This window comes from Magallana gigas, chromosome 3 (assembly GCF_963853765.1).
Source record: "Magallana gigas chromosome 3, xbMagGiga1.1, whole genome shotgun sequence".
In the NCBI taxonomy this organism is placed as follows: domain Eukaryota; kingdom Metazoa; phylum Mollusca; class Bivalvia; order Ostreida; family Ostreidae; genus Magallana; species Magallana gigas.
In genome coordinates, this window is record NC_088855.1 from 50,134,088 (window position 1) to 50,162,045 (window position 27,958).

Sequence of the window (27,958 nt, forward strand, 5' to 3'; positions counted from 1 at the left end):
ATTAATGTTTTCCTTGTTCTTGTAAAATGTCTTGCTTGGTAACCCTCATGAATAACCAAAAGTTGGTATAATAAGATTTAGCCAGTTTTAAGCGCGGTTCTATACATTGTATGCAAATGGTAAGCTTTATACTGGGCCGGGGAACCACCTTGTCTCTACCTTTGCATTCTGTTTTTTCATTGGCAATATAATCAAATATTTACATTTTCAACTGTCTTTGTCTGTGTTAACATTACGAATCAATTTTGAAGCTAAAAATTTTAATAAAATAATGAGCGACAAAAAATGGGCGTGTCTCATAGCATAACCGACAAACGGTATTGGCTGCGCCGCGTAGTAATACATAGCATGTTCGCGAAAAAATGGTGGTTTTAAAATGTTGTTTAAGGTGGCTCACTACACATTGAAATTTTTTCTCAAATCAGCAGAAAATTACTTGATTATGATAGATATCATAATGGATAAGAAGTTTTCAAGCCAAGTAGGCAAATTTGGATGAAAAATTACATTTTCGAAAATTTAATTCAGTAAACATCAGCAAAAGCACTAGGCGGATTCGAACTCTGGTATGCAGTTCAGAAGCCCAATACTTTAACCACTTAGGTACGACGATATACTACCGAATCGAAAGATATGAACAATTTAACAAAGCATTTAAATCGCCATCTTGTGACGTTGTCTTAAAAAGTATAAGTCTGGGTGTAGTGAGAGAGTACCTTAAAGTGTACTAATTGGAAATAATATATATATATATAAATAAATCTGGATTTGACCATGCCCCCACAGGGGCCAAGCCCGTTTTAACATTAATTTCAATGTAACCATTATGGTTGCATTGAAATTAATGTTAAAACAGGCTTGGCCCCTGTGCATGCCCCGACCAAAATTATCACGTACCTCATACTAGTAATACTAAAAGAATGATTCCTCATTCCTGTTATTATTGTGTAATATTGCACCATAGTTCTTTTACATAAAAAAATTTGTAGTTATAATTCTATGTAAAATTTGATATTGAAGCCAGTTGAGTTTACTTTTTTGGACCGCTTTAAAACAGAGACAGTAGATTTTAATCCATTCTAAATCGGTGAAATTTTCTCCAAGATCTCTCCATCTAATTGATGATGTTATCGGTTCTTTTTTTTTCAATTAAAATGTTATACATTTCCTTACATCCTTTTGTATCCCTATAAAAAAGATAAATAGAGTTCGGAATTTTAGGTCCATATTCTTTGCTCATATCTGTATTATCTATGTGTTTTTTTACTAAAGAAAGTGGTACAAATCATTTTCCAATTTTTTTATCAGTTTGTTTCTGGATTGGGTAGACTTAATATTAAGTGATTTAATTTTGGTATAATTAATGATTTTATTATTTTAAGTCTCCCTATCGGTGTTAGCTTTTTATGTTTCCATTGGTTCATTATTTTATTGATTTCTGATAATTTAGGAGAATAGTTTAGCTCGGACATTTCTTCAAGATTAATTGAAAATTTAATTCCGAGAAGGTCAAATGCTGTGTTCCAGTCTAACTTCCATTGAGTATGGTGAAAAACATCTTTAGAAAAAAAAATTTCGCCTAAAAATTTTGACTATCAACAAGAATGGTAGTCATGGCAATAGACTAAGATCGAATTAATGAGGGTAAATTAAAATAAAAAGAAATTACAAGAATTGGATCAGAAACTGCAGAAGAAAAAGTAAGTTTTCCGAATCCACACAGGTCGAAACGTTTATTTTTATTGGTATATACACATAATGATTGTATGTATACTCTAATTGATATCTTTTCCGCCCAGATATATATAACTCCTACATATGTAAATGTATACAACCAGAGTTTTGGAAATTGGCTTAACAGGGTCTAATGTCTATTTTGCAGTATATATTCTATTTATGTTAATGAAGTTTTTCCAAAATCTCCCCCAAATATAGATAGAAAAGAAGAGGGGGGGGGGTACTGATGTGATTGTCCGAAGGCTGGGAGTTTGAGATGTTTGTGGTGTGACAAAATTTAAAAATGAGAAATCAGTGGGTTTTGGTATGTCGTTATATTTATTTCAAAGATTGCTTTGCATTTGAATATGAATATTCTTCTTCGTATATGCAGATTCCTAAAACAAAATAGAAATAAAATAAATTAAAAACAAAATAAAAGTTTTATATATATATATATATATATATATATATATATATATATATATATATATATATATATATATATATATGTGTGTGTGTGTGTGTGTGTGTGTGCTCTAGTTCTCAATATATAAAGTAGACGTTTTTACAGTCCTTATTCAGAATTTAAAAAAACCCAAAAAAACTGGTATTTAAATTCTTATGTAGAAAACATGCGCGGATCCAGATTTTTTTTTTATTTTTTTTTTTTTTGGGGGGGGGGGGGGTTAAAATAATCTAATTCTGTATCATTTAGCTGTCATTTCAGTTCATCAAGCTATGAACGTCCGGTGATCCCGAATGAATTTCAAAAAGTACTGTGTACCTTTTGACTTCTTATCCATAATGGTATCTCTGGCAAACTCCAATCTCCCCCTGGGGAAACTCGAATTCCCCTGTCCCAACGCATGTCAAGCCTGACAAACAAGGGCATGTGACATGGTGACCCACATGGCATTCTGTGGTGAGAAAATTATAAAATTATAAAAAAAAAAAACAACCCAAAAAACATATATACATACAGTTCAAAATGATAACAGCAATACATAAATTGTATATACACATTAACATGAACGTCTTGTGTTACTCAAAAGTTGCAGTTTTAGCTCACCTGAGCTGAAAACTCCAGTGAGCTTTGCTGTCGTCTGTCTGCCCGTAAACTTTTTACATTCTCAACTTCTTCTCAAAAACTGCTTGACCAATTTCAACCAAACTTGGCACAAAGCACCCTTGGCCGAAGGGGATTTATAGTTAAAAATCAAGTATCAAGAGGGGATAATTAGCAGAGACATAGATGTCTTAATTATAACTATACTGATATTATATATATAGCAGACCTATTTTGTTTTGTTGTGTTCTTACTTTCCCCGGGAGCGCCAAATCGGGTGCAGGTCCCACTTCCACATCCGATGGCTCGTCTGCCTCTCACTGGGCGAACACAGCAGTAATATTGTGGACAATCATTGTCACTGTCACAACATTGCCCCTGTAAAAACCATCGTAACGCATATAAATCAAAACAATTATAAGCATAGAACTTTCTTGAACATTTGAATATCCATGCACGTACAGATGTAATCCATTTGCCTCATAGACTGCGATATTTGGAATAATTATGGGAAAATAAAAGAAAAATCATAGGATATATTGCCGTAACTTTTCATCAGTTTTCAAAAGTAGAAGGAGTCCGACATCACCTCAATGAATACGTGTGTGTGTGTGGAGGGGGGGTTAAATTCTTCAACCAAGATTTACACTTATCATAAAATTGGGTCAGATTTCTGATAAATCGTTCTATATTTTTTTTAAAGACCCGTAACACAATTAACAATGAGGGGGCTTCCCTCCATTTTTCTCAGCAACCCCAATACTATATATCCTTAGTTCCTATAACTGTTTGTGAGCTTTCGACTCTTTTTTTTTTTAATATCGTGTTCATTGTAATTACCTGGTACTATATTGTATACACCACACAAGTTTTTTGTGATTATTAATTTTGAATATGCAATGATTTCTTTCCATTTAATTAACCCCGGTGTAATGTCATTGATTATATTAATTAGTAATTCTCGCAATCAAAACAGTACCGAGTTTTAGTCAACCACACACTATACATGTTTAGTTGAACATCTGTTGCATAAATCTGTGAACTCAATGCCTGTGTGCACTGTAGATATTACTGGTTATTTAAATAATAGTAAAGACTGTAAATCAATCACTATAATGTCGATATAAACCGGTATGTACAAGTTATCATTAGCAGAAGGAAAAGTCAACCATATAAATTAAAGAATAATCTAAAAAATCACGTTATTTTTGTTCAACCTGAAAATTAGCACCTGTTTATACTGTATGATTTCGATCATAGTTTATTTAACAAAAAAATGTGCGAAATAATAATAATAATAAAGGAACATAATATCAATGGAAACTTTTACCTGGATGCAGTCGAATTCCAGCACCACAAATAGAAGAACCAGACCGCATGCTAGCAGGTTCATGTTAACACAGTACATGTACTACCTGACGTATATATAGAGTAAATCTATGAATAATGGATCCTAGGATTTTGATCATATAAAGTCAATTATGGAATTTCCCCAATACGCAAATGTCAATTGCAATTGGCCACATTACAGTAAATGTATTCCAGAGTGAAATATATACAATTTTAAAAAAGGTAGATAAAAACCAATCTATTTACTGCTATATATACACGTACATTTTTAAGACCCACAAAATTCCATAAATTCATTAATTCAAAGCAACATATAAGTTCCTAATTCTTTGAGGAAATTACACTACCTGTGAATTTAATTACCGAGAATATTAATTGGATAAAATTATTTTTCAAACAACACGCCTCTCCCCATTATAAACAAAGAAGACATATGTCTTTGCCTGGAAGAACTGCAGAACTGTAACTCTTCGGAACATGCATACCGTAGGTGTTTAGTTTACGGTGAACAAAAAATGAGATTTTTTTTTTTACTTATTAATTAACCCAATTTGTTAAAACATCGTGCTAGTTTTAGGACTTATTAACCTAATTTTATGGAAGTATTTGATACAAACACACGTTCTTGAAGTGTCTATTTTGGCGGGGTTTTTTTATCAAGAAAACACTACGGCCTTATTATAAAGTATTTTAAAGATGATTTTTGTAACTATTTAAAATCTGTATGTTGTCCTTAACCTAGGGAAATTATGTTATATTGAATTATTTAGAAATGAAGAAATTTTTTTTGAGAGTCATTATCGATGATCATTCAGGTCGGACGCGATCAAATCCAATAAAGGGCGAAGGGCTTTATGATATATTTTTCACGCTCCGACCGTAATGATATCTTATAATATTCAAAAGAATGATTCCTTTCTACTTATATTTTTTAATTTTCTGCGATTGTTTGAATAAATATCAATTAAAGTATATGCATTATAATGTTATCTTTTTTATTTCGCATAATTATACAAACCCCGCTTGGGCCCCAACAATATGTCATTTGCGTCATTGGACTATACCTTACAAATTTTTATTTGTAGCGTTATCCCTGACAGATATACTGGAAATGCTAATAATATTGAACCATTAACGGTTATCAAGTATAAAATGTTTTCAAAACAAGCTTGTGTGCCCACAAACTCTTAGAATATTGGTTACCAACGAAACAATTCATGGATATATAAAAAATCCCAGCATTTTTTTTTTTTCCCACTTTCCTCACTTGAAAGGCACTCCAGATCTAGTTGCATGTATTTTGTTCCAAACAAACAAATTCCGATGCATTTATTGTTTATACATGTATCTGACTTGCTTAGAATTACTTTCATAACCTAATTTTTTTAGACCACGTGTCTCAAGAAAGTCCATGAAGCAATATACGGTAATGTTTAAGGAATCTTATTACATATTTTCTTAATTGCCAATAAATTAATGCTGTGCAAATAAATACATGTATATTAAAATGAATCATTACAAAAAATTCAAGTTGCTTTAAAGAATTCTTATCAGATAAAAGACAATCATACTTTGTGGTATTGTATACCTGTTATTTGATTTTATATTACACTATTTTCATAATGTTTTATTAACTTAATAGAATTTCAGTTTACTTTACATTGGTAAAATTTGCAACATGCAAAACATATTCATACACATTTGAATTTATTACTATTGTCAGTCAACCGTTTCATGAAAATCACAGAATGAATCTAGGGTAAAATTTTAGTTACCCGTAACGTATAAATCTATAAATAGAATATATATATATGTACTTATATAAAAAAAAAATGCTGCATACATGCAGTAGCACATTACTCTCATATACATAAATGATAGATTATGTTTCCATTATTTAGGAAAATAATGCATTCAATCCTCATTCATATTCATATACAAAACAATTTGTTTCATTTTCGCAAGACATTCTTTTTATAATAGGTCATGTTTCAAACACTAACACTATAGTTAACACAGACAGCAGGGCTTCAGTCAAACCTAGAAATGTCTCTACCAAACAGAATGGTCTTGGTCCAGTCCATGGGGACCTGCATCCTCAGCCGCCAGCTTCCCAGCTTAGTCAGGTAAGCCGATCGCCAAAGAAACCAGGAAGATATTCCTGTAATTATCAATTCACAACACAATGAATGCATATGTATAAAATCAAGAATTCCACATTACTTGGTATTCTACTCTTTCACCCCCCCCCCCCCCAAAAAAAAAACAAAACAAAAAACCATAATATAGTACTGCAGATTCCTAATCAATCCCAAGGAATTAATATCCACAAAAAATTCCTTAAAAAAACATCTCGAATTTTAATTCAATTTAAATCTTGCTTTTTTGGGGGGGACATATGTATGAGTCTCGCGTAAAATAAGGAAATCTACAGTATGTATGAATCAAGAACTATATTTTACAAATATTATGGAGAACTATTAAAGCATTGTAAAATTAATATTCTGATAAATTTTCATCTACTTTCCTCTTATGAATTTAACCTTGGTCATAAACAGACTTAAAACTCAGGTACAAGTATGAAATCCAAGAACAAACTAAGTGCATGTACTTGCTTATGTCCAGTTTGTATCCCAACTAATTGGGTTACTACATGTATAATCTAAACACAATTAAAGCCAGTTGAAAGTGATTACCGGTGGTTCCAACCTGTTCAGTTTAAAAAGCTACAAATCCAAAACTTTAAGAGGACAAAATTTCTTATAGTTACATGTAAATAAAAAACATAAATGGCTTTAACATTCTTTCATCTTAGATTCTAAACAGTTATTGGTTGTTTTCAATGTGCCTGGATTGTGAATAATTGTTCCTGTAGTGCATACCCTGCATTTTTATTTTTGGAATGTCCGACACTCCCTGGTAGCGTCCAATATAAGCCAACATTCCTTTGCTCTGGAAAGTAAACTCCTTTTCAGCCTTTCCACAAAAAAGATTGGCTAAATACTCTCCTTGTCTTTCAGCAACCTAATCAATGTGAAATATAAACAATTAAACATGGTACCAGAGAGAACCTGACTTTAGTTATATATTCTTATTTCTATGAAACTTATCATATCAAGCAAAACTTGTTACATTGTAATAAAATTGTATTAAAAATTCCTACGTACATATAGCTGTCAAAATAGACCCAAAATACTGGTGGACAAAAACGGAATTGTGATATATATCTGATTCTTTTTCTACTCTCTTTTTTTAATGCCATCTACTGAAAAGTACAGTGAACTTTTCCCATAATGAATTATTTCTATGACAATTTGTGCATTAATAAATCATTAAATGTCAAAAGTCCAAAAACATATGTTTCATAAGATCACAGAGGGTCTTTCACTCATTACAAAGGAATGTGCCAAAAACATCAACAAAGTTAACTTCTTTTAGAAGATGAAAAATCTAGAGTAAACATTTAAACTGCAATTCAAATTTATTTCATTCAATCAGATATGTAATCAAGTATGAGCCTGTGTGAACAGGACCCCTGTTTGGATGTTACCTGTGCTATACAAGGTAGAGGGTTGTCTCTGATGTCTGCACAATCTCCAAGGGCATACACATTATTTGTTGGATCTCCAATTACATGTAGATTTTTATCTGTAAGAATCTGCAACATAATATTTCATTTCAGTTTAGGGGGGTTAGATCCTGCAATCCTTCGACCTTTTAGACTATTCCTATGTGTATGAGGGGTTGTATAATTCTTGAACATGTACCTGTCCATTTCTGTTCTTGTCCACCCCCAGAGACTTGACAAACTGGGTGGGTGATAGCCCTGTGCTCCACACCACTAATCCACAGGGCAGGTCCTCTCCATTGCTCAGTTTCACGCAGTCCGATGTCACCTCTTTAAAGACAGTTACAGTCATTGCATACCTTAAAGGTCGACTTATATTAAAAGTACAAACTGAGGAATAAGGAATACAGAGTAAAAGTTTATATATATACATGTGTATCAAAGAAAACTGTTTATGAAAAATTACGTGTAACAGATGACTTGACAAGCTGAAAACGCTCCCGCTGTTTTATCTTATTTTCTGCATATTTTCTCAAACTTTCATCGAAGGAGGATAAAATCTGATTGGATTCCACTAATGTCACATGAACTTGGTCTTTTCTCTGATGATAAACTCTGGCAACATCCTAAAATGAAATAAAACCTATCATTAAAAAGTTCTACTTTGTTCGTAACAACAATAAATTCCCTTTTTTTCTCTCTATATATGTACATGAATGTCAAATCCCAGATGGACTATGTGAATGTTTACTTCAACTTCAAGAGTAGAGAAGTTATCTTTTGTCCTCTTTGGTTATGGTACATTCATATCTAAATATACAGTATCCAGCACATGCGCAGATAATGACCACTAATTTACAGAATCAAAATATCCAAAATCTGTTTCATACCTGTTCAATCCAATCGTACAGCTCCGCACCAAATTCCACTCCTGTGGGTCCACCCCCAACAATCACAAAGTTCAGTAACTGTTTTCTTTCACTTTCACTTAACCCTGGATGAAGTGAAAGCTCAATATTACGTATAATCCTACTTCGGATTTTCCTTGCATCTGGTATATCCTTAAAAAAGCATATGTAAAAAAATGCTGAAGATCAAATTTTACACATTTCAAAGACATCCACATCAAGCTACAAAAAAATAACCCAACTATAAAGCACCTGTTACCTTGAGGAAAAAGGCATGTTCCTCCACTCCAGGGACATTGAAAGTATTGCTGCGAGCCCCTACGGCGATGACAAGTTTGTCAAAGTTGACTGTGTATCCCAGCTGGGGCTGAAGCACACTCTCGCAATGGAGAACCTGATTCTTCATGTCCAACTGAGTGGCATACGACAGATGAAAATCTCCAGTCTGTCGGAAAGTGGTGTTCCTGACTGGTTCAATGATGGACCTTCAGGGAGAAACAAATATTGATGAAACTAGAAAGTTACAAGTATGGAATTCTATGGAAATCATACATTTGCGAATTTATTTTTCTTTGCTCTAACACATCCTTGGGCAAATATGTTTTGTTTTCTCTACACAAGCAAGTAGGTACATGTACTTCAAATCCTGTAAGCATTGGTATATAAATCAACTGGGCTCCAAACAGTCAGCAAACAAATTTACTATAATAGTAAATAGATCTATGTAGAGATATTAATAGTCCATATATCAATGTCACTAACTGTAACTGACAGTGCTGATCTTTGTATAAATGTATTTACAAAGTTTCCATTACTTGGATATAATAAGATTAACAAAAAGTAGTTCTAAACTAGGAGTAAAATATATATTATAATCATAATGATTGATGAATATCATTGATACATACATGATGAAGATATAACAGTTATTACATATTAAACACCTGAAGTGGGTCGAATATTTTTGCTAAAAAGTTTAATCAATACCTGAACTCTACAGTTCCAACAGTTGTGCTTGCCAACATTGGAGTAAACAGAAAATAATTCCTTGGACTAATTACCACCACATCGAACAATTTTTTATCAATATTCCTGAGCAGACTGTATCCTCCCCATCCTGTCCCTAGAATTACTAGTTTCTTTCTTCCTGTCTGGGTGGCAAATGTTTTGGAAAGCAATCCTGATTTTAATGGGAAACACTTCCTTAGACTAGACAAATGGGACATCTTCTCTTGGCTTACACTGAATTTGATTCACTGTATGGTTCGTTTTTCAATAAAACACTCTCTCAGTTTTCATTCACAGTACCAGTAAAATGAATATACAGTTTGCAATCATTGGTAACAAGAACTGTTCACAAATCTCGATATTATCAATATTGGAAACATATAGCACCTTTTTCATGTGTTCATCTGTAAAGAGAATAAAATTTCTATGAGATTTAATATCTTAAACTTTTTGCTCCTCTTTCTTTACTTTTCTCTTATCCTCTGGGGCATTTGGGTTTTCTCCTTGATAAAACCTTTTCAGTAAGTCAACTGCCCTCTCTTTCATTATACCCCCTATGCACTGAAAAGAAGGACCAAGACTTTCAAGACTGGCATCATGAATAGAAAGAATGGACCCACAGCCTCCAAAACGCTCATTATGACATCCAAATATTACCAGGGGAATCCCAACCTGCCTCAGAGCACCAGCACACATGATGCACGGTTCTACAGTGACATACAAAACACTTTTACTAAACACTAAGGCAGAGTTTATATCCTGTTCTTTACTCCACTTCAACACCTGGTCAATGGCAACAATTTCAGCATGACGGGTGGCATTTTTTGTTTCGTTAACTTCATTCTTTCCTACAGCAATGATTTTATCTTCATACACAATTATACACCCTACAGGAACCTCTCCAGCTTGTAAAGCTTCTTCTGCAAAGTTAAAAGATCTCACCATCCAGTTTTGCCGAATATCGTCCATTCTCTCACTTATTGAAAAACAAAAGAAGAAAGAAAGGGCATTAAGCTATAAAACATTTACCGGTACTTATAACTGGAATCTTGGATAATGACCTTTACCTGATCTAGACAAGATGTAGAATTTTAGGACGACTAGTATGTAAATTAATCATGCCTAACTTTGTTTCTTAAAAGTAATACAATAAAGGTAAGTTTGACACCAGTACAATCAAAATATTTAACCAAATAAAACAATGTCAAGAGGTGATGATAATGATCAAATAGCATGTCAGATTAGGGTGATGACATAGTTGATGATGACTGAATAGATTTATTCATGATTTTTTTTGAATTGGAATATATTCAGCTACAAATGGATAGATAATATTTGAACTGATCGGCTAAGGCATATGCTTACACCTTCCAGAGATCAATTTTTGTTAAAACAAAATGAATTTGTCGGCTAAAACTGGTATCTGAATTTTTTTAACAACTGATAAATTGATTAAAAAAATAAAAAATCATGTAGACATTTAAAAACGATTTCTTAGAAAAAGATAGCATTGTAGAATTTTGAAAAGGTAAAGGACTTACCTGTTGCAATACTTTGTAATATTTTGCCAGTAGACTGTAGAGTCAAGTTCAAATATATTGCAAAATATCTCATCGGGATCGGCCTTCAAAATGCAATCAGAAAAGTTTACTTCAACCTATTCGTTTGTTACAAAACAGATGCACAAAACAATCTGAAACTTTGAATAACATTAAAGCTTAACATAAATAAAATTTTAAGGCTAGCATGAAGACCAATTAAGAAACGGATACATGTACGACTTAACAACTATTACCACTAAAGTTATGACGTCACGCATTTTTCAGCATAAGCAAAATTTACTGACGTTACACACACAGAAAGGCAGAGGGAATATCAAACTTTACCTGTTGACAGCATGGATAATTAAATATCTCATTTCTTGTTGATTTTCAGAAGATAACTTCCTGCACAATGAATACATTTGTCGTAAGTACCTACCTTGATGCCACATAAAGAGAATGTCATTGTGTCATATATTTAAAATTTTACGCCCGAAGTTCCAAAAAACCCTTGCCACCTCAGTTTTAGTGACCATTATGCATTATGAAAACTAGTTGTGAAATAAATGTACTTATTCATACAAGTTGTATGCTATACAAGAAGACCATGTCTCTTTGGAGAAGTTGAGAGGCACAGCCTTCAGTCTCATTCATCAACATGATTCAAGTTTATGAATATGGATGACGGATTGACTGTCAACTTTTAAAAAGAGAATTTCTGGCCTGTTACTTGTTTGCAAAATTGATCTAACGAGTCTGTTTTTTTTTCTTGTACATGAAGACTCATCCAAGTGTAAGAATAAAAGGCACAGAAAACAACTATAATCCTGTCAGATGTATGGACCACAGATGCCAGGATAGTTCTGTTCACATGCACTGCCCTTTTTGTGTGAAGAGAGATTTTTATCATGATCCTGTCATACTCAAAGCTCATTTTCGTGTAAAGCATGTTGATAAAGGAATAGATTTTGCAGGTTTGAAGGCTTTTGATATTGCAATTTGAAAGTCATTTCAAAGAAATGAATAAAGATAACAGATGATGACTTGATTATATTTAACTTACAGGGCTTAAAATTTTGAGATGCTGTGACCACTGTGATATTGTTGGTATCATCAAAGGAGAAAAGAAATTTAAAGGTGCTCACTGGCACTGCTACAAGTGTAGAAATGGTTTCAATAGAAGGGATGAAGCCATAAAGCACTACAAAACCCATTTTAGAAATCCACAAACCACGTTTCAAATCCAAATAGCTCAGGTATGTTTCTCAATAAAACTATCTCTCCTTCTTATCTCAATGACTCTATCGAACTCTTAAGTTGTCTACAGTGTATCTAAAATTGCATCTGATCATAGATTTATGATTTTCAATTTCATAAACAAATTACAACACAATGTATTTATAAAACAATTAAACATGAGATCCCTTTAACATATTGGTTATTTTGATTTTTTATTTTTTTTTCGTGGAACATCATCACTCTCAAGATTCATGTAGCTATATCAATTTATTTTCGTCTGACAGGAAATCAACAATCCATGTTCTTACCCAGATGACTCTATGGAGCCAAATGAACTCTCAATCCATCCTGTCCTCACACAAGCTGTTATGTCCACCAGCCTAGCAGACAATGGCTACAAATGTATGTCTTCATGTGTCTATAAATATAAATTTTTATGTATATAAATGCATTACTTTAATATGGCTTTGAAACATAAGTGATGAAATTTGATTGATGGTTTTTTTTTATGAATTCAACAATTTTTATAAAAAGCTGCTTGGGCCAATTTATTTTACATGTACTGTATCAATAGATTTCCATTCAAACAATTATCTTACAAATTAAGTTATGGACTATATCCCACTTACACCAGCAGAATCAACCTCCTTTCCAAGATATGAATATTCAAAGTAAATAGAAATAATTTCTAAATGGGAACCAAAAAAAAAAAACAAAGCAAATACAGTGGAATCATCATTGTTTGTCAGAAACCAATGTTCGTGGCTTTCGTGGGTAACCCTTGCCAATGAATTTACATCCCCATGAACCTTAATATATACACAATCACTTTTGAAAGATCTGTTAAAACTATCCTGATTACATGACCAAAGAAGTTACGTCCCAACGAACCAGGAAAATTTTGGCTACCCACGAACATTGATCCCCAAGATTAAAAATGATTCTACAGTACATAATGGACATGTTTTGAAAAGGGAACCATTTGATTTTGTCCCCTAACTGATTAGGTTTATTCAACTCGCATATTTATATGCATCGATTGTAAACAAACCAAACTTCCAAAAGATAAGTAAAAAAATGTACATGGGTTTATTTTTGATTAGCCTAAACATTTTTGAAATCTTATTTCCTTTTTTATAGCAATTGTCAAAGACGTTATACAGTCATACCTACCTTGAACTTTAGGGCAAATCTTAATAAGGGGCAAAATAGCACATTACCCTTTAAGTTTGTTTTGTAAACAAATTTTGTATATCATTTTCCCATTAAGATATGGCTTTATTGACCAGTCAACTACTGCAATGCCTATTGTTATACACACATAAAGCAAAACAATTGTTTAAAAGCTTACATAAATTTTGAAATAAAATCGGACCAAGCAGTTTTAAGAAATACTTTGTAAATTAATGAATATGTTTGATTAACTGATGGTAATATCTGATCAATGCTTTCAAAAAAAGACAGAATACTTTGAGATCTAAATGACCGGTGAATTACTTATACAAATCATGATACTATCTTTATATTTGTATAAATTACCTTTATGACTATATATTATATGCACACTGTTCATATGTTTTGACATACTGATGTACATTTGCCCGGCTGTTACAAGTTCATGTATGTGTATGGACTATTTTTATATGTTGAATCTATTATTTAGGCATATCTATCTAATATCTGTAATCTTGTATGCCCTCTGGGCCCAAAATTGGAAATAAACTATTATTATTATTATTATTATTATATGTTTTGAACATTAAGTTGTGGGGTAATTTTTATGTGTAAAATGATATTTTAGCTCTTCTGAACCCACCATCAACCCAGGTTAGCCTGACAAATGGGAAGTCTCCTGATGGTACTGTACAAGTGTCTGTGGCAGCCAACGAGACTGTAGATTCCTCCGAAAATGCTCAAACTCACATCATGATCATTCATGAGGACACTGGTGATAACGAAGATGGAAATACATACACCACCCAGATCATCTCCAGTGAGGTATCATACAATTATATATATATATGTATACATATTGCATAGGCTGTGCATATGTGTAACTGAAACGGCTGCTCTTTATTATTCCGGTCATATTATCACATTGAAAAATGTAGAGTACCGTATGCTGATTTTTATTCAACAGTTATCATTGAAATAACTTGCTCATCTCTGAGCACTGCAAATCATCAACAATTCTGCATGCAACAGTTATTGATGGTTTATTGTGTTCTTAGGATGTAGGTATTGAGGAAGAGAAAGAACATGCTGTTCATCAGAACTCAAACAACCAGATAGAGGAAATGCAGCAGAAATATGAAAAGTTACAGGAAGACAAACATCATATGGAGGCTCATCTGAAGTTAGTGATAGAGAACCTGCAGTCAGAGGTAAGCAAAAGTTGGATGTGTTTATATGCTTAGGTTGTTATAGAAATGGTTAAAAGATGACTAGCACATCTATTACAGATAAAGTAACAGTATGATTAAAGGGGTATATTTTTTTTATTTACATTTTGTATATAGATTGATGTATATTAAGTGTTAATAATAATACAGTTGATGTTTCATATGTTGCACACTTATTAATTAAACTTTAGGTTGATTCAGAGCATTCCAAATGATTGCATACGAGGGTCAATAAAAAAATACAAAGACTTTTTCCATAGCTTTGTTATTTAACGTCATATTATTACTAAATATTTAGTAAACATAATTATGCAATTGTTTCAAACAATTTGAAATCAAGAAAGTTCATATATTCCTTTATTTCTGAGAATTATTTAGAACCTAATCCTGCAAAAAATGAGGTCACGGCGCACGGTCAAACTTTGTGTGAACAATAAAGCATATTATGTTGAAAGTAATATCTCCATAAACTGGTCATAAAACCAACGGAAATTGAAACCTAAAATCAAAAATTGTCATGACAAGCCATGTGCAAAATAATGACGGAGTATATAGATTTGTTGAACAGACATACATGAGTCCTCCTTAAAATTGACCAAAAGCATTGACATCGCCGGACGTCACGGCGCAACGAAAAGTATAAATAGTAATGTATGCATCTAACTCGGGCAAAAGCTGATAAAAACTGTGAAAATGCTCAATGGTGGAAAAATAGGTTAAAAATTATTTGCACATTTGTGTTTAACTCTCAACACATTTTGTGGGGTTGTGGTAAATGTATTTTGAACATCAAACAATACGAAATATAGTAGAATATCTATTAATATTTGATCAAAAAATAAACGTCATCTGACATTCAGAGATTTCTTAACTGTAAACGAAGAGACATGCATTGAAAAATAAGGAAACTTTGAGGAACTAACCTATGATTTTTTAACAAATTTGATGACAAGTGAAATATTGCCGATTTAAATTGAATGGTAAAATGCACAAAAGACTCAGAGAGACATAAAGATTGGATATTTTTATTAACTGTGCGTGCGTCATCTTGACGTTATGTATTCAATGTTACCGTGCACCGTTGTGACAAAACATGTTGATTTAAAAATCGGGTAACAAAAATACCTTTACATCATTTGGAATGAAACTTTGTATATCGATAATATAAGTATTGTTGCATTAATTAATCTGTTAGTTATGACTTTACTGAAAAATATATAACAGACAGCCACACTGTCTTCTTATTTTTTTTATTGACCCTTGTACATGTATATATACAGTGTAGTTGAAAAATAAGGAAAATTCATGAAGCAATCTAAATATTCATGATAAATGTATTATCCCCACAAAACACTTGAAATACTCTTTATGAAAATTACGATATATAATGTAATTTCAATGGTTGTAAAGTAGTCATTATTCTTTTGATTAGTATGTTACATATTTCAGTTTCTGATATTTCATTACAGATAAAAGACTTGAAAGAAAAGTTGCATAAAAGTAAGCAGCGAGAACAAGAGCTGATGGAACAAATAAGTGTGCCACTAGATAAAAATATAGAAAATCTTATGAAGCAGTTAGAAACTCAGCATAGGGATCTGTTATATCAACAGCTATTATGTATAAAACGGGAATATAAGTTACACACCATTACCTGTCCTGAAGAGTCCACGGTCCCATTACAACACACGGACAGTGGCACTGATAAAGCTACTGCAAGTAACACCCAACTGTTCACTGTCAGCCAGACTTTTGACAACTCTCCTGATCAGGAGGAAGATGAGGCAGATACTGTGGCGATTGGTGCTCAAGAAAATGATGACTCAATAAAGTTAGCTGAAAATTCTGTTGAATCTGCCAATGTAGTATGCATCAATTATAATTCCCTTCCTATTGATTCTGCTGGAAACTTTCAGGTTACTCATCATTTAACACCCCAGGATGAGGAATGTGGTGGTGGTGAGGTGGGAGTGGATGGTGCACCCCCTCCCAAACGCTTCAAGCCAGAGTAGACAGTAATCTGTGCCACACAGTAAAGTCAATGTCTGTTGTTGAAGTACGGTAGTAACTTTGTGTTTAGATTTTAAATTATTACTTATGAAAAAAGGAAATATGGTATTGAGGTGTATATATTAGATCTACCAAAGGTAATGTATCTACTGTATTAGCAGGAATTAAAGGGGGTTTTATCATGTTTTCAAAATCACCTTAGGCATGTATGCAGCAGATATTGTGAAATAATAACTGTTAAAACCAATAAAGCTCTTATCAAAGATAATTAATTTAAGATATCCCAGGCATATTTTAAAGGGATTGCTGTGCACCATTTGTTTGACTTCATGAGTGCCCATTGCTCATTCTTAGTAATGAACATGTTTTCATATTTATGACTAAAATTAGGGACCTATAAACTAACAAGGAAGAATAATTGTGATATTAGTCTTAACTTTTATGAATGAGAAATTTATTGATGGTGATGATTTTGGCCAATAATAGCACCCAAAATAATTAAAGCAATATGAGCTGCAATTTTTATGTTAAAATTTCTTTTTACGAAAAGTGTTATTTTCTACTAAATCGACAAAAATATCATGATTTTTAAAGTTCCGTTAGCCATATTTTTATTGGAAAAGCCGTAAAGAAGTCTTAAATGAAGCAAAATTGAATTATTGTCGTCCCGTACAAAAATTGATCTGCTATATATTCCTTAGAAGAAAAATCTTTCTTTTGACGAAAATTAATGATTCTTTCAAACCTTTTTTATCATAAGAGTTTAATTTACATGCAAACTTATCATACTAGCAGGTTTTTACAGCAAAATAAAATTCTAAAAGATACAGCTCTTATTGCTTTAACTGAAAAAAATGTTCGGCAGATATGAGCTGATTTAAACTCTTTTGAAAATGTGATTAAACCCCCTAATTCAATTCTATTCTCTATAAATGAAAGTCATGTTTTATCTTTCATGGTTCAGCTACAGAATTTCGTTTTAAAAAATTCTTGCCACATTAAACTCCTTGAACATCATACACCTTTATAACTGGAAAAGACGTGCATTGTATATGGATTAAGCAATGTGTAGGCAATATGTTTAATTGCAGTTAGCTGGATAAAATTTAGCAGCAGCAGAGTTCAGATGTTGTTTGTTGAAAGAATTGATTGTGTATTATGAATGTATGAATTAATAAAATGAAATCATACAAGTATCTTTTGACTCTTTTTGGAAAAAAAAAAAATCAGTTATTTTTACAGGTAAATATGAATGATATGAATGAAAGTAACAAGTATCTTTTATATCTTTTAATAAATTTGATTTTGATTCAAACTAAAAAAATAAAAAAGGTCATAGACCACATTGAGACCAGGTGAAAATCAATTAAGTCCCAAAAATGTGTTGTCAGAAACCCATGATTAATAGAGAGGAACATGTCTGGTTTCAAAGGATGTCAAAATGATGCAAAAAGCAAAACTTGCTAACTCTGTAGCAAAACTACTATTTACAGAGAAATATTCGCCAGTTTTATTTTCGTCCTCATTGCCAGCAAATGAATTTAAGACTGGGCGATTTTACCGGCGTCTCAAATAATCTCTCTTTAAACACATCTGTGTCTGGGCGAATTCAAAATGGGGCGAAACTCTTTACAAGTGTAGAAGGACGAAAATTACACGGGTCGAAAATAACCCAGTATACAATATATCCTGGAGAAGACACTGAAAACAAACATTTGTCCATGTTTTAACTCTTTATTCTACCCGACTGATGACTTTAATGGCAGCACAATGACACGAGATTCTTATCTACCGGTAATTGGATAAATATGAACAACATAGAACGCATACTGTACACGTCTCATTAAGGTTGTGGGTCTGTAGAGAAGCTTGCTATCACACTAACGGTACATTCAAGTGCATAAAGTTGTACCAGCTTGAGTGTCTATTCAACATTATATCAGTGCATTTGTTCATTTCTAATATTGCTTGTGCAGAATATGAAAGTGTCTATCTTTCTTGTATGCAATTAAAAAACTAATTTTCTCTTTGATGTCACTGAATGATATTTAATGAAGCAGCCATTGCTGATATTTATTGTCTATTTAAAGGTAATCATATTTCCACAAAAGTTGGTATATATGTATCTGTACATGTAAATAATCATATATCCAATGTCTATTGTTCTGTACAAACATAAATCTCTCATTCACAATGTTGAGTTTGTAACCAGATTTCATTCCTCGTTGATACACTCATCCTGCAGTCCTTCACTAACACTCAGCTGGCATCAATAATGAGGTCAGAATCATAATCCTCCTTGTTCGTATCATTGGCTGTTTCACTGAAAATGTCCAGAAAAAATCTGAGTATTAGAACATGAATGCCAAACCAGCAGGCAACTTTAGTATTGCATAGAATGTTGTGCAAGGGCTACACATCACAAATCAGTATAACTTGTGTTTTAGAGTGTGAAGAAGATCCACTTAAGATGAGCATAGCCAACAACAAAAATTATAATGTTTATTTTCTCAAACTCAATTATTATTATTACATAATGCCATAAGGTCAAATGCTGGTGCATTTTAATTTATTTCAATAAACTTGATCTGTAATGTCATTATCAATGTTCAGCTGTACGATTCAAATTGGATATACTAGTATACACATTGTCATGACAGACAAATGGATGAGCAATATTTTATAATCTGACTACCTCATGTCATGGTATATTAATTCCATTGTCTTCAAAAAGCTATCAGTCATACATATTTAGAATACAAACCTGTCTGGATTAGAATTGTCATTGCTGAATATTTCCATTGGTAACATGGCCGGAGCTTTCTCAATCTTGAATGAATGTTGTCTGGATTCCAAATGCCTTTCCAGTTCCTCCCTCGTCATGTGACTTTCAGCTTTCTCTGCTTTTGACTTTGCTGGGAGAAAAAAAAGTTAATATATATATACTATACAGATTTTCAACTCTCTCTCTCTTTCTCTCAATATTCTCAAAATGATTTACATCGCATATAGAATTGTACCTCTTGATTTTTTTGTGCTTGGTCTGGAGCGCTTTTTGGTTGGCTCTGCACTTGTTCCCTGAAATTTAAGGTAAAAAAATACATGTACAAACCATACATAGCTCATATACCAGTACCTGTAATTACAAATGTACATGCAAACATTTTAACTGTAACATTAATATTGACTGGTTAGTTTAAATTGAGATTGGTTCATAGATATATGAATAAGCAAGACGCCGATGGGCCCGTTGCCCACCCATGTGAAATTTAATAAAAGTCAATTTTGTATTTCTATACTATTTCATTAAACTGTGAATTTCCATTGTGGCCATACCCTAGTTCTGCAAGGTCATGATTTAAATGAATTGGAATCTTTAACATTGAAATAAAAAAGCATTAATATTTCTTTAATTGTTTTAACTTGAATGAGTTCTAATTCAATTGTTCCTCAAGATACTGATTTTCACTTCATCAGGAAATTTACATTGTAATACATGTATGACATTTAGTTATAGCATTGCTGTTCTTGAGAAGAAAACAGTTTTCTTCCTATATATTTATTATAAAAACTAAGAAGTGGGCCCTCTTGGGGCTCCATTAAAGTTTTATGCTCTGATCAAATTCAAATTTACAGTATATCAAATTAGAATATACGTATATGTGTAGCATAGTACATGTATCACAAATTGCAGAATTGTAGTTTTTGAGAAATAGATTTTCCCCTTCAAAGTTATTGTTGATTTTTACCCAGTTTCGCCAACTTCTGTACAATGTTCAATAGTATTTGGCTCTCTAGTTGTTGATAAGGGAAACTATGGAAAAAATTACCCTAAAGGTGTGGTTACACGATGCAATTTTTCATCAAATTTTTTTGACTTGCTCAGTTAAGTCGATTGGAGTTGATTGTTGAGGTGGACACAGGATATAATTTTGCAATTGATTTTCAAGTTATTAAATATTATCATTGTATGGGGAAAAAGTCATTGTGACATCACAATTCTCACCAGAGAGTCGACTGAAAAGTGGATACACTTCTTAGGTGTGTTCAACTTCAACAGAGCAAGCACTTGCCAAAATTCTCTATACCCGCAACACAAATTTTGGCGAGTGCGTAAGCTCACTCTGTTGAACACGCCTCTAATGTTCACTTGACTTTCAATCAACTTTCAGACTTTGCTTTTGACTTAGTTGGTCACACTGTAAGATTTTAGTCATAAGTGTATCGGATGAGAAAATTGGATGCAAAATTGCATCGTGTGACTGCACTTAAACAGACAACAACGCTTATAAAAATTGAGCTTATAGTATGTGTATGAAGAATTTATTAAAACTCACTGCAGCTTGAAACAAACCAGCCATGCCAATATTTCCAAATATGGTTGAAGCTTCAGATCCAAATGGTAACTGTGACTGGCCAGGGCTCATTTTTCTTCTAAGTATTAAAAAATAGTTCTAAATGTAACCCGCCAAAATAAAAAGATTCATTTGGAATAATTTTATCATATTTTCTTCCATAGAAGGCTTTAAAATGATTAATTATAGAAATACATGTAAACAAAGAAACATTGATTACTTTTTTCCAGACGTATGTCCATCTGCCTCACTGTCACTGGATGCTGTCACATCAGAATCACCTGAAGAGTCTTCCACTTTTTCATACTGCAACAAACGATCCAAGAGAAAACTGCAAAGGAACCAAAAAAAGGTATAATACATGTACAAACTATTCTATTTATTATTAAGTTAGCTAGAGCTTGTTTCAAAAACTGACAATTTTCCCACTTGGTGAAATTCGATGTTTACGTCAGTCACTTGCTAGACTCAGTCAGTCACTTCACCAGCATCAAAGACATGCTGCCATCATTCCTTGATTATTCTAATACATGTATATTTGAAATTACCGTATATCAGGTTTTTTCGGCGAATCAGAGCCTAGAACGGTATATAAAATTTACGCGAATCAAATTTTCACTATTTCAAAATCGCATTGAAAATATAATACAGGATTGTTTAAATCTGTGAGTTAAGAGGGGAAACATATCTAAATTGTCGCTCTTTGTAATGAAAAATTCGGACAATGAAACCATTTACACGATTTCCTTAATGGGAAATAATTACTGATAGTTATTTTCAGAGACACAAACAGTCATAGATAAATAGATCATGTACCGTTACATATACCAGTAGCTCATGTATAATTAGACATCTGTTTATGCAAGGAAAGCGACCGTTTTAATTACCTTTTAAATGGATTATCAAATAAACAATGAGGCTTACAAATCTATTATCTGGTGCTTGTCCTCCGATCCCGCAATTTGTACCTCTAACTAAACTACCTGAACATAGTTCACCGTACTTTTACTTACCTGTTTATCTTATCAGGAAAGAGAGAACTCTTTTACAAAAACAAAATTTTGTATCAAATTTACGCTGATTTATTTTCTGCGATTCGGAAATCATTGCAAACAAAGCGGAAATTGGATACACGCGGAAAAAACCTGATATACGGGTATTCTTACATTTTGAATGACTATATGTAAATGTAAGTCGATATACGGGTATTCTTATATTTTGAATGACTTTATGTAAATGTATGTCAATATCAAACAGAGGGAGAGAGAGAGAGAGTTTGCTAGACTATTAAATTAAATGAAGTAAGGCTTAATTAATCAGATTTATAGACACCTTAATTCTTTTTTTTTAAATCTTTACTTTTGATGTTATAGTTACAAATTTTACATATTAAAACTGAACTACATGGTATCTATAGAATAAACATTACCTTTTGTCTCGAGAGACCTTTAATAATTTTCTTTGAGCTTTCCTTAATTCTTCCAAAAAGCATTCTTGTTCCTAGAGGAAATAAAAGATAAATTCATTAATAAAGAAACATGAATATGTATTACATTGTATTTTATTCATTCTCTTAAGAATGTCATGTCAATGATGATTTCTCTATGTATTTTCATTTTATAAATTTCATTTGTTCTTTCCTTGTTACAAAAATGACAAAAAGTGACAGAAATGGAATTCTCAAACAGAGTAATGCAAGTTAGTGGCCAGAGCTATTCATTAGCTTGTATGTTTAAACATTATTATTCATTCTTCAATGCCATAACTGATGCCAGAACAACATTTCAGCTAATGTTACACAATACTACCGTATAAGTAATACTGAACGCAGTGAGAGCCTCTTGAAGCAAGACTCAATGGTAACATGTATATATATATATACATCTAACAGCTAAAAAATTTTCTTTCAGCTCATGGGAATTCTTGAAATCACTTTCACTCAGCTTGGATGTTTCCAAAGACATATACTTATGAAATATGATGTCATAATTGTAGACTGAGCATGTGGCATTTACCGTACTTAAAATTTGGCTGATGAATTGAATATAGGCAGTTATAAGATTAATTACTAGTAATCACAAATTGTACTTTCAATACATATATAGCATAAAATATAAAATGAACAACCTTGCAAAATATCAACAAAACAGTCTGACGTGAATTGGCGACTTCACTGTTCTTATAACCATAAGATATCGCTCACACCAAAACCCCTCAATGTTGTGTGCAATGCAAAAGTGAGCAAATTGATACCCGGTAATAACCAGAGACATAAATAACAGAGATTGGCAACTGATAGAAATCTCGCGGTCCCTATTGTAAAGTCTTCCCAGTGTAAATCAGTATATCAATTATATCGAAATATAAACAGATAAACCCTATTACCAAACATTTAAAATATAATACTTTCATGAGTTAATGTCTTATAAACAATATTAAAAGAGGAGTTTTAGGAGGCAGTTGGCCACCCGTCATCCATATTTCGCTGATGTTTTATGGCTGGCCAATATATTTTCTATATATTCACCTTATATTTCAATTTTTTGTTTCAATAAAACGTCTAAAACCTATGCACATTTATCATAAAAACAATATACTTTTGGTTTAAGATCATTATCTTAGTTTACTAATATGTAAAGTTCTCAATCAGCAGTCAAAGTAAGGTTGGTCCCGTAACATATTTCAACAACAAAACACGCTAATGGCGGAGTTGCCAATCTCTGTTATTTATGTCTCTGATAATAACTTACATAAACAAGAAGTTTTAGCTTCTTTTTTAATGTCTTGTACTTTTGTTTGTAATCTATTTGATGCTCTCCTGCAATGTGTGCATCTAGAAAAAATGAAATAGGAAATGGTTAAAACATGTTCTAACATGCAGACAACGCGGACATGGATGGAACGCCTAAAGAAGTAACAAACAGTTTATGTCATTCATTTACGTCTCTGCATTAGGCCTTAGCATTATTAGTTTCGGGGGTTTTTTTTCACTCTCAAGTCTTAGTCTGAACAAGTCAATGATCACTGAAAATGTTTGACATCCGACTGATTTCCTCAATTTATTTATTTTTTGCAAAATATAATAGCATAGAAGATAAAAAGCAAAATTAAATACTACGAAATATAGAATCAAACCACCTGCAAGTGGCATCATTGTCAGTAGTTCACAAGAAGGCCTTTATTTTCAACAGGAAGTTGTGTTCTTCTGAGTTGTACGTCACCAACATTTGTGCTCTCTTTTACTTCCGGCCGTCGATGTGAGTGAACGAAAATTGTTGATAATATTGGAAAATCCGTCAAATATCTTAGCAATCATGTCTGGATTTTCTTTAATCTAAATAAAAATGCATTGATTAATCATTATTCTACAAAGGGCCATTGTTAATTTGCTTATAGTAACTTGTTATTGATAGATAATTGTGGTTAAAAACAAACGTGGAACCACTACATGTATATCCTAAATTTATAATGATGGACATCGACAGTTCATACAATTTTTAACACAACACAATGTTATTAGAACTAGAATTTGCCTTATCGGAATTTTTTCTGTTACCTAGTTGTATGCTGCCCCTTTTCAATTATTCACCTTGTCTCGATTTTCAGATGGGACCGAAAGCCGAGACTAAAGCAGCTAAGCCAAAGGCTGCGGCTGCTAAGCCTGCTGCCAAGAAACAGACCCAAGCACGTTTGGTCAAGAAAACCATTGGTGGAGACAAAAATGGTGGACACAGGCTTGTCAGAAAAACACGAATGGTAAGGTATTTCAATTCAAATATGATCTATGAAATTCTTCACAAATCAGTGGTATCTGATTGATGTGTAAAGAAATGGGATAAATAATAAATGGGTTCGAACCCCTGCTCTCTAAATTGCTAGTCAGGTGCTCTACCAACTGGAGCTAGTAGACACCAGCCATCAAATGAGTCTGAATGTCAGTCACAAATGCCCGAAAGATAGCAATTGAATGTGAATGATTATTTATCAATCTGATTTATTATCTGTAAATACAAACTCAATACAAATGATAGTTTATAGTTCAAGGATTTATTAAATGTATGTCTTGCTTTTTCAGTCCCGTTATTACCCTACAGAAGACAAGCCAAGAAAGTTGAGGTCAAGGAAGACAGCTTTTTCCAAGCACAAGCACAGCTTGAGGTCATCAATTACCCCAGGAACTGTTCTTATCCTAGTGGCTGGTCGTCACAAGGGAAAGGTAAATTTTCACATCATGTTCAAGTTATTTGAATATTCTTGTTGACAAACCTCTTCACTAGTCAAAGGTAACGATCCATTAATGGTGAATGGAGAAAAACAGTGGATCGTTATTCTTGACTAGTAAAGATGTTTGACAAAAGTTGGACTGTATCGTCAAAATGTATTGGGTCTTTATCCATCCATTTTTTGTCTAGTACAGTCTATTTTCAAGAGACCCATTCACAATAACTGCAATACTGCTCTTTTGCAGGGCAAATTGATATACTTTGCCAAAGTTTTAGTAGGTAGATAATTAAATGATTTAAATGAAACAATTGAAATTACATCCTATTTCACCAAACTATGTCATTTTGCACTACAAAAAGAGCAGTATCGCAGTGATAGTGAAGGAGTCTACAGTTTGAAGCACTCATAAAATGCAATTCAGGAGTTTCTCTATACTTTTGAACCAATGAAATTCTGATATTGGTGGTTCTGGACTGCGTTTAAGATCGTAGCAGCTATCTTTGCTGCTAGTTATCTAGGTATATTAAACGGACCGTTAGGTTAGACGGTAGGTCTCAGATTTGAAGTTGGAAAATCAAATATTCAACTAAAGACTAATTACATCAACATAGTTTGTTAATTTCAAGTGGAAATATACATGTTAAAAATCAATATAACTTAAAGGATAAACAAAATGACACTAAGTAAATATTTGTTATAAATGGTAACTAAGGTGGCTATCTTGAATTTGATGCATATTGCATAGCATAAATGTTTAGGCTACGAATATCTATGTAGCGGCTAGGCTAGCTGACCGTTCAACTACGAAGCCCTACGTATCAGCTAGGATCTACAACGCAGCCCTGCAGCATGACAACCACAGATTAAATACACATTATTTTCCCAAATTCAATAAGCTCTTATAATGGAAAGATAACCTTCAGTATATTATTTGCAGAAAATAATTCTGATAAGTTGCTTCTATATTTTTGCATGTAAATTTTACTGTTGACACCATTATTTTTATTCATTTCAGAGAGTTGTCTTCCTGAAACAATTGGATTCTGGATTACTGTTGGTTACAGGTAATTTGGGAGAATATTTGTTTGGCACAGTATGAATGATAGACACTGTACTTGATTTAGCTTTCTGCTAAAACACTAAATATAATACACAGCCAAATGTAAATGTTTACAGTGTATTATCATTTAGGCCTATAAAAAAAAAATTGTGTGTTAAGGGTAACACTGATGAAAAAATTAGGTTAGGTAGACCCTGTAGGGATTTTTTTTAATTTTATCATATTTTTTTTCTGCATGAATCCTAAGAATTTTTGTTTGTGTCATATTTAAAAATGGATTTTTTAATAGAAATAATATAAAAATCACAATCAGATAAAAACAGACATCTAAAAATGGTAGGATCGGGGCATTTTTGTAGGTTAGGTCGGGTTACCCTTAACACACAACTTTTTTTTTCAGGCCTTAATAACAGCATCTTGTAATTGAATATGAAAGTTTCAGCATTAGCTGGCTAAAAATGATTAGAAAATATTTCACAGAATTTCCCAGCTCATATTACACTGTATTTGATGATCATTCTTGAATATATTGCAAGCTGGCTTTCATTTGTCAAAATAATTTTAAAACATTTTGAATTTTTGATAACATTAAACAGAACCCAGTGTCATACACAACCAAAATTCATGTTCATTTTACATATTTCAGGTCCATTCCATCTTAATGGTTGCCCTCTGAGAAGAATCAACCAAATTTACACTATTGCCACTAAAACAAAGCTGGACATCAGTGGTGTTAAATTGCCCGAACGCCTGAATGACAAATATTTCAACCGTAAACAGCTCAAGAAGCCCCGACACACAGAAGGAGAAATCTTTGACACCAAAAAGGAGGTATGTTCTTTATTGTAGCTCATCTTTTTTTTTACTATATGTCGAAAAAAAAATTACATTTGAACTTAAAAATGCAAAGTGTCTCACTTTATGTGGATGCAGTTTATTAAGTGTGGGGGTGAAATTATATTGAAACTCATCATTAAGCCTGCATGTATTTTTGATAGTGCACAATTCATAATGATGGCACTCAAACGTTTAGATTTTGTACAAAATGAAACATGTATATTGTTAAATATGCATTCCTTTTTTTCTCAACATATAAGCGATATTTTATTTTAATAAAAGAAGTAGGCGAAAAAATGTTTGCATTTTCAATATATTAAATAATTTCATGTTCCCTGTTCGCATTTTATGTCTGTATGATAAGAATGTAAAAAGTTGTAAATGTATATATGGAAATTGAAAATTGTCATATAAATATAAAGTCCGATTTCTGTTTTTAATTCTCAATAGGTGTACACTGTCAGTGATGAAAGGAAAGAAGACCAAGTGGCTGTTGATAAACAAATTCTGGATGTGATCCGCAAGAATAAAGAGAAAAAGTTGTTGTTTGGTTACCTGGGCTCCATGTTTTCTCTTGGAAGCCGCCAGTACCCACACAAAATGGTCTTCTAATTAAATAAATAATAACTGACAGAAAATCATGGATTTGTTTCTTTGTTCGAGTCTTTATC

The 27,958-nt window shown here is 32.6% G+C and overlaps 5 protein-coding genes across 8 annotated transcripts; 2 read left to right on the forward strand and 3 right to left on the reverse strand.

Annotated features, from left to right (window-relative positions):
• Positions 1-2,036: 2,036 nt before the first annotated feature.
• Positions 2,037-11,298, reverse strand: LOC105321592 (uncharacterized). Of its 3 annotated transcripts, XM_011419940.4 has the most exons (13): positions 11,161-11,261; positions 10,562-10,595; positions 9,599-10,023; positions 8,871-9,096; positions 8,594-8,764; positions 8,170-8,329; positions 7,903-8,033; positions 7,686-7,793; positions 7,018-7,159; positions 4,116-6,296; positions 3,040-3,163; positions 2,512-2,636; positions 2,037-2,114 (listed from the first exon to the last, which is right to left on the reverse strand). In XM_011419940.4, the coding sequence occupies exons 3-10, from the start codon at positions 9,835-9,837 to the stop codon at positions 6,166-6,168; spliced, it is 1,308 nt and encodes a 435-aa protein (XP_011418242.3). In that variant the 5' UTR covers positions 9,838-10,023; positions 10,562-10,595; positions 11,161-11,261; the 3' UTR covers positions 2,037-2,114; positions 2,512-2,636; positions 3,040-3,163; positions 4,116-6,165. The 3 variants fall into 3 exon arrangements, with proteins under 3 accessions (XP_011418242.3, XP_065936244.1, XP_065936245.1); XM_066080172.1 differs by lacking the exon at positions 10,562-10,595 and having other exon boundaries at positions 11,161-11,298; XM_066080173.1 differs by lacking the exon at positions 10,562-10,595 and having other exon boundaries at positions 2,504-2,636; positions 11,161-11,298.
• LOC105321654 (tRNA-specific adenosine deaminase 2-like) lies at positions 10,061-10,588 on the reverse strand. The gene has a single exon (XM_011420025.3). The coding sequence runs from the start codon at positions 10,586-10,588 to the stop codon at positions 10,061-10,063; it is 528 nt and encodes a 175-aa protein (XP_011418327.3).
• A 122-nt stretch (positions 11,299-11,420) lies between the features above and the next one.
• Positions 11,421-18,007, forward strand: LOC105321591 (uncharacterized). 2 transcript variants are annotated; one of them, XM_020064612.3, is made up of 8 exons: positions 11,421-11,587; positions 11,942-12,134; positions 12,226-12,416; positions 12,684-12,801; positions 14,201-14,397; positions 14,631-14,783; positions 16,271-16,632; positions 16,718-18,007. In XM_020064612.3, the coding sequence occupies exons 1-8, from the start codon at positions 11,573-11,575 to the stop codon at positions 16,731-16,733; spliced, it is 1,245 nt and encodes a 414-aa protein (XP_019920171.2). In that variant the 5' UTR covers positions 11,421-11,572; the 3' UTR covers positions 16,734-18,007. The 2 variants fall into 2 exon arrangements, with proteins under 2 accessions (XP_019920171.2, XP_019920170.2); XM_020064611.3 differs by having other exon boundaries at positions 16,271-18,007.
• A 1,059-nt stretch (positions 18,008-19,066) lies between these two features.
• Positions 19,067-24,455, reverse strand: LOC105321590 (transforming growth factor beta regulator 1). Its single transcript, XM_011419935.4, has 8 exons — positions 24,305-24,455; positions 23,917-23,999; positions 22,596-22,666; positions 21,387-21,497; positions 21,149-21,245; positions 19,832-19,889; positions 19,576-19,726; positions 19,067-19,134 (listed from the first exon to the last, which is right to left on the reverse strand). The coding sequence occupies exons 1-8, from the start codon at positions 24,318-24,320 to the stop codon at positions 19,071-19,073; spliced, it is 651 nt and encodes a 216-aa protein (XP_011418237.3). The 5' UTR covers positions 24,321-24,455; the 3' UTR covers positions 19,067-19,070.
• Positions 24,456-24,744: 289 nt separating this feature from the next.
• LOC105335875 (large ribosomal subunit protein eL6) lies at positions 24,745-27,925 on the forward strand. Its single transcript, XM_011440013.4, has 5 exons — positions 24,745-24,922; positions 25,242-25,382; positions 26,406-26,454; positions 27,097-27,281; positions 27,738-27,925. The coding sequence occupies exons 1-5, from the start codon at positions 24,773-24,775 to the stop codon at positions 27,897-27,899; spliced, it is 687 nt and encodes a 228-aa protein (XP_011438315.1). The 5' UTR covers positions 24,745-24,772; the 3' UTR covers positions 27,900-27,925.
• Positions 27,926-27,958: the final 33 nt, after the last annotated feature.

Coding starts and splice junctions, on each gene's coding strand:
- LOC105321592 (XM_066080172.1), bottom strand. CDS start 9,837: ATGTCCCATTTGTCTAGTCTAAGGAAGTGTTTCCCATTAAAATCAGGA. Junction 8,330..8,593: donor TGTACGATTGGATTGAACAG/GTATGAAACAGA, acceptor ATTTCATTTTAG/GATGTTGCCAGAGTTTATCA. Junction 6,297..7,017: donor TCCAAAAATAAAAATGCAGG/GTATGCACTACA, acceptor TGATAATTACAG/GAATATCTTCCTGGTTTCTT.
- LOC105321654 (XM_011420025.3), bottom strand. CDS start 10,588: ATGGACGATATTCGGCAAAACTGGATGGTGAGATCTTTTAACTTTGCA.
- LOC105321591 (XM_020064611.3), top strand. Junction 12,135..12,225: donor TAAAGGAATAGATTTTGCAG/GTTTGAAGGCTT, acceptor TTTAACTTACAG/GGCTTAAAATTTTGAGATGC. Junction 12,802..14,200: donor AGCAGACAATGGCTACAAAT/GTATGTCTTCAT, acceptor ATGATATTTTAG/CTCTTCTGAACCCACCATCA.
- LOC105321590 (XM_011419935.4), bottom strand. Junction 22,667..23,916: donor AGCTAAAACTTCTTGTTTAT/GTAAGTTATTAT, acceptor TATTTCCTCTAG/GAACAAGAATGCTTTTTGGA. Junction 19,890..21,148: donor CTGGTTTGTTTCAAGCTGCA/GTGAGTTTTAAT, acceptor CTTAAATTTCAG/GGAACAAGTGCAGAGCCAAC.
- LOC105335875 (XM_011440013.4), top strand. CDS start 24,773: ATGGGACCGAAAGCCGAGACTAAAGCAGCTAAGCCAAAGGCTGCGGCT. Junction 24,923..25,241: donor TTGTCAGAAAAACACGAATG/GTAAGGTATTTC, acceptor TTGCTTTTTCAG/TCCCGTTATTACCCTACAGA. Junction 26,455..27,096: donor TGGATTACTGTTGGTTACAG/GTAATTTGGGAG, acceptor TACATATTTCAG/GTCCATTCCATCTTAATGGT.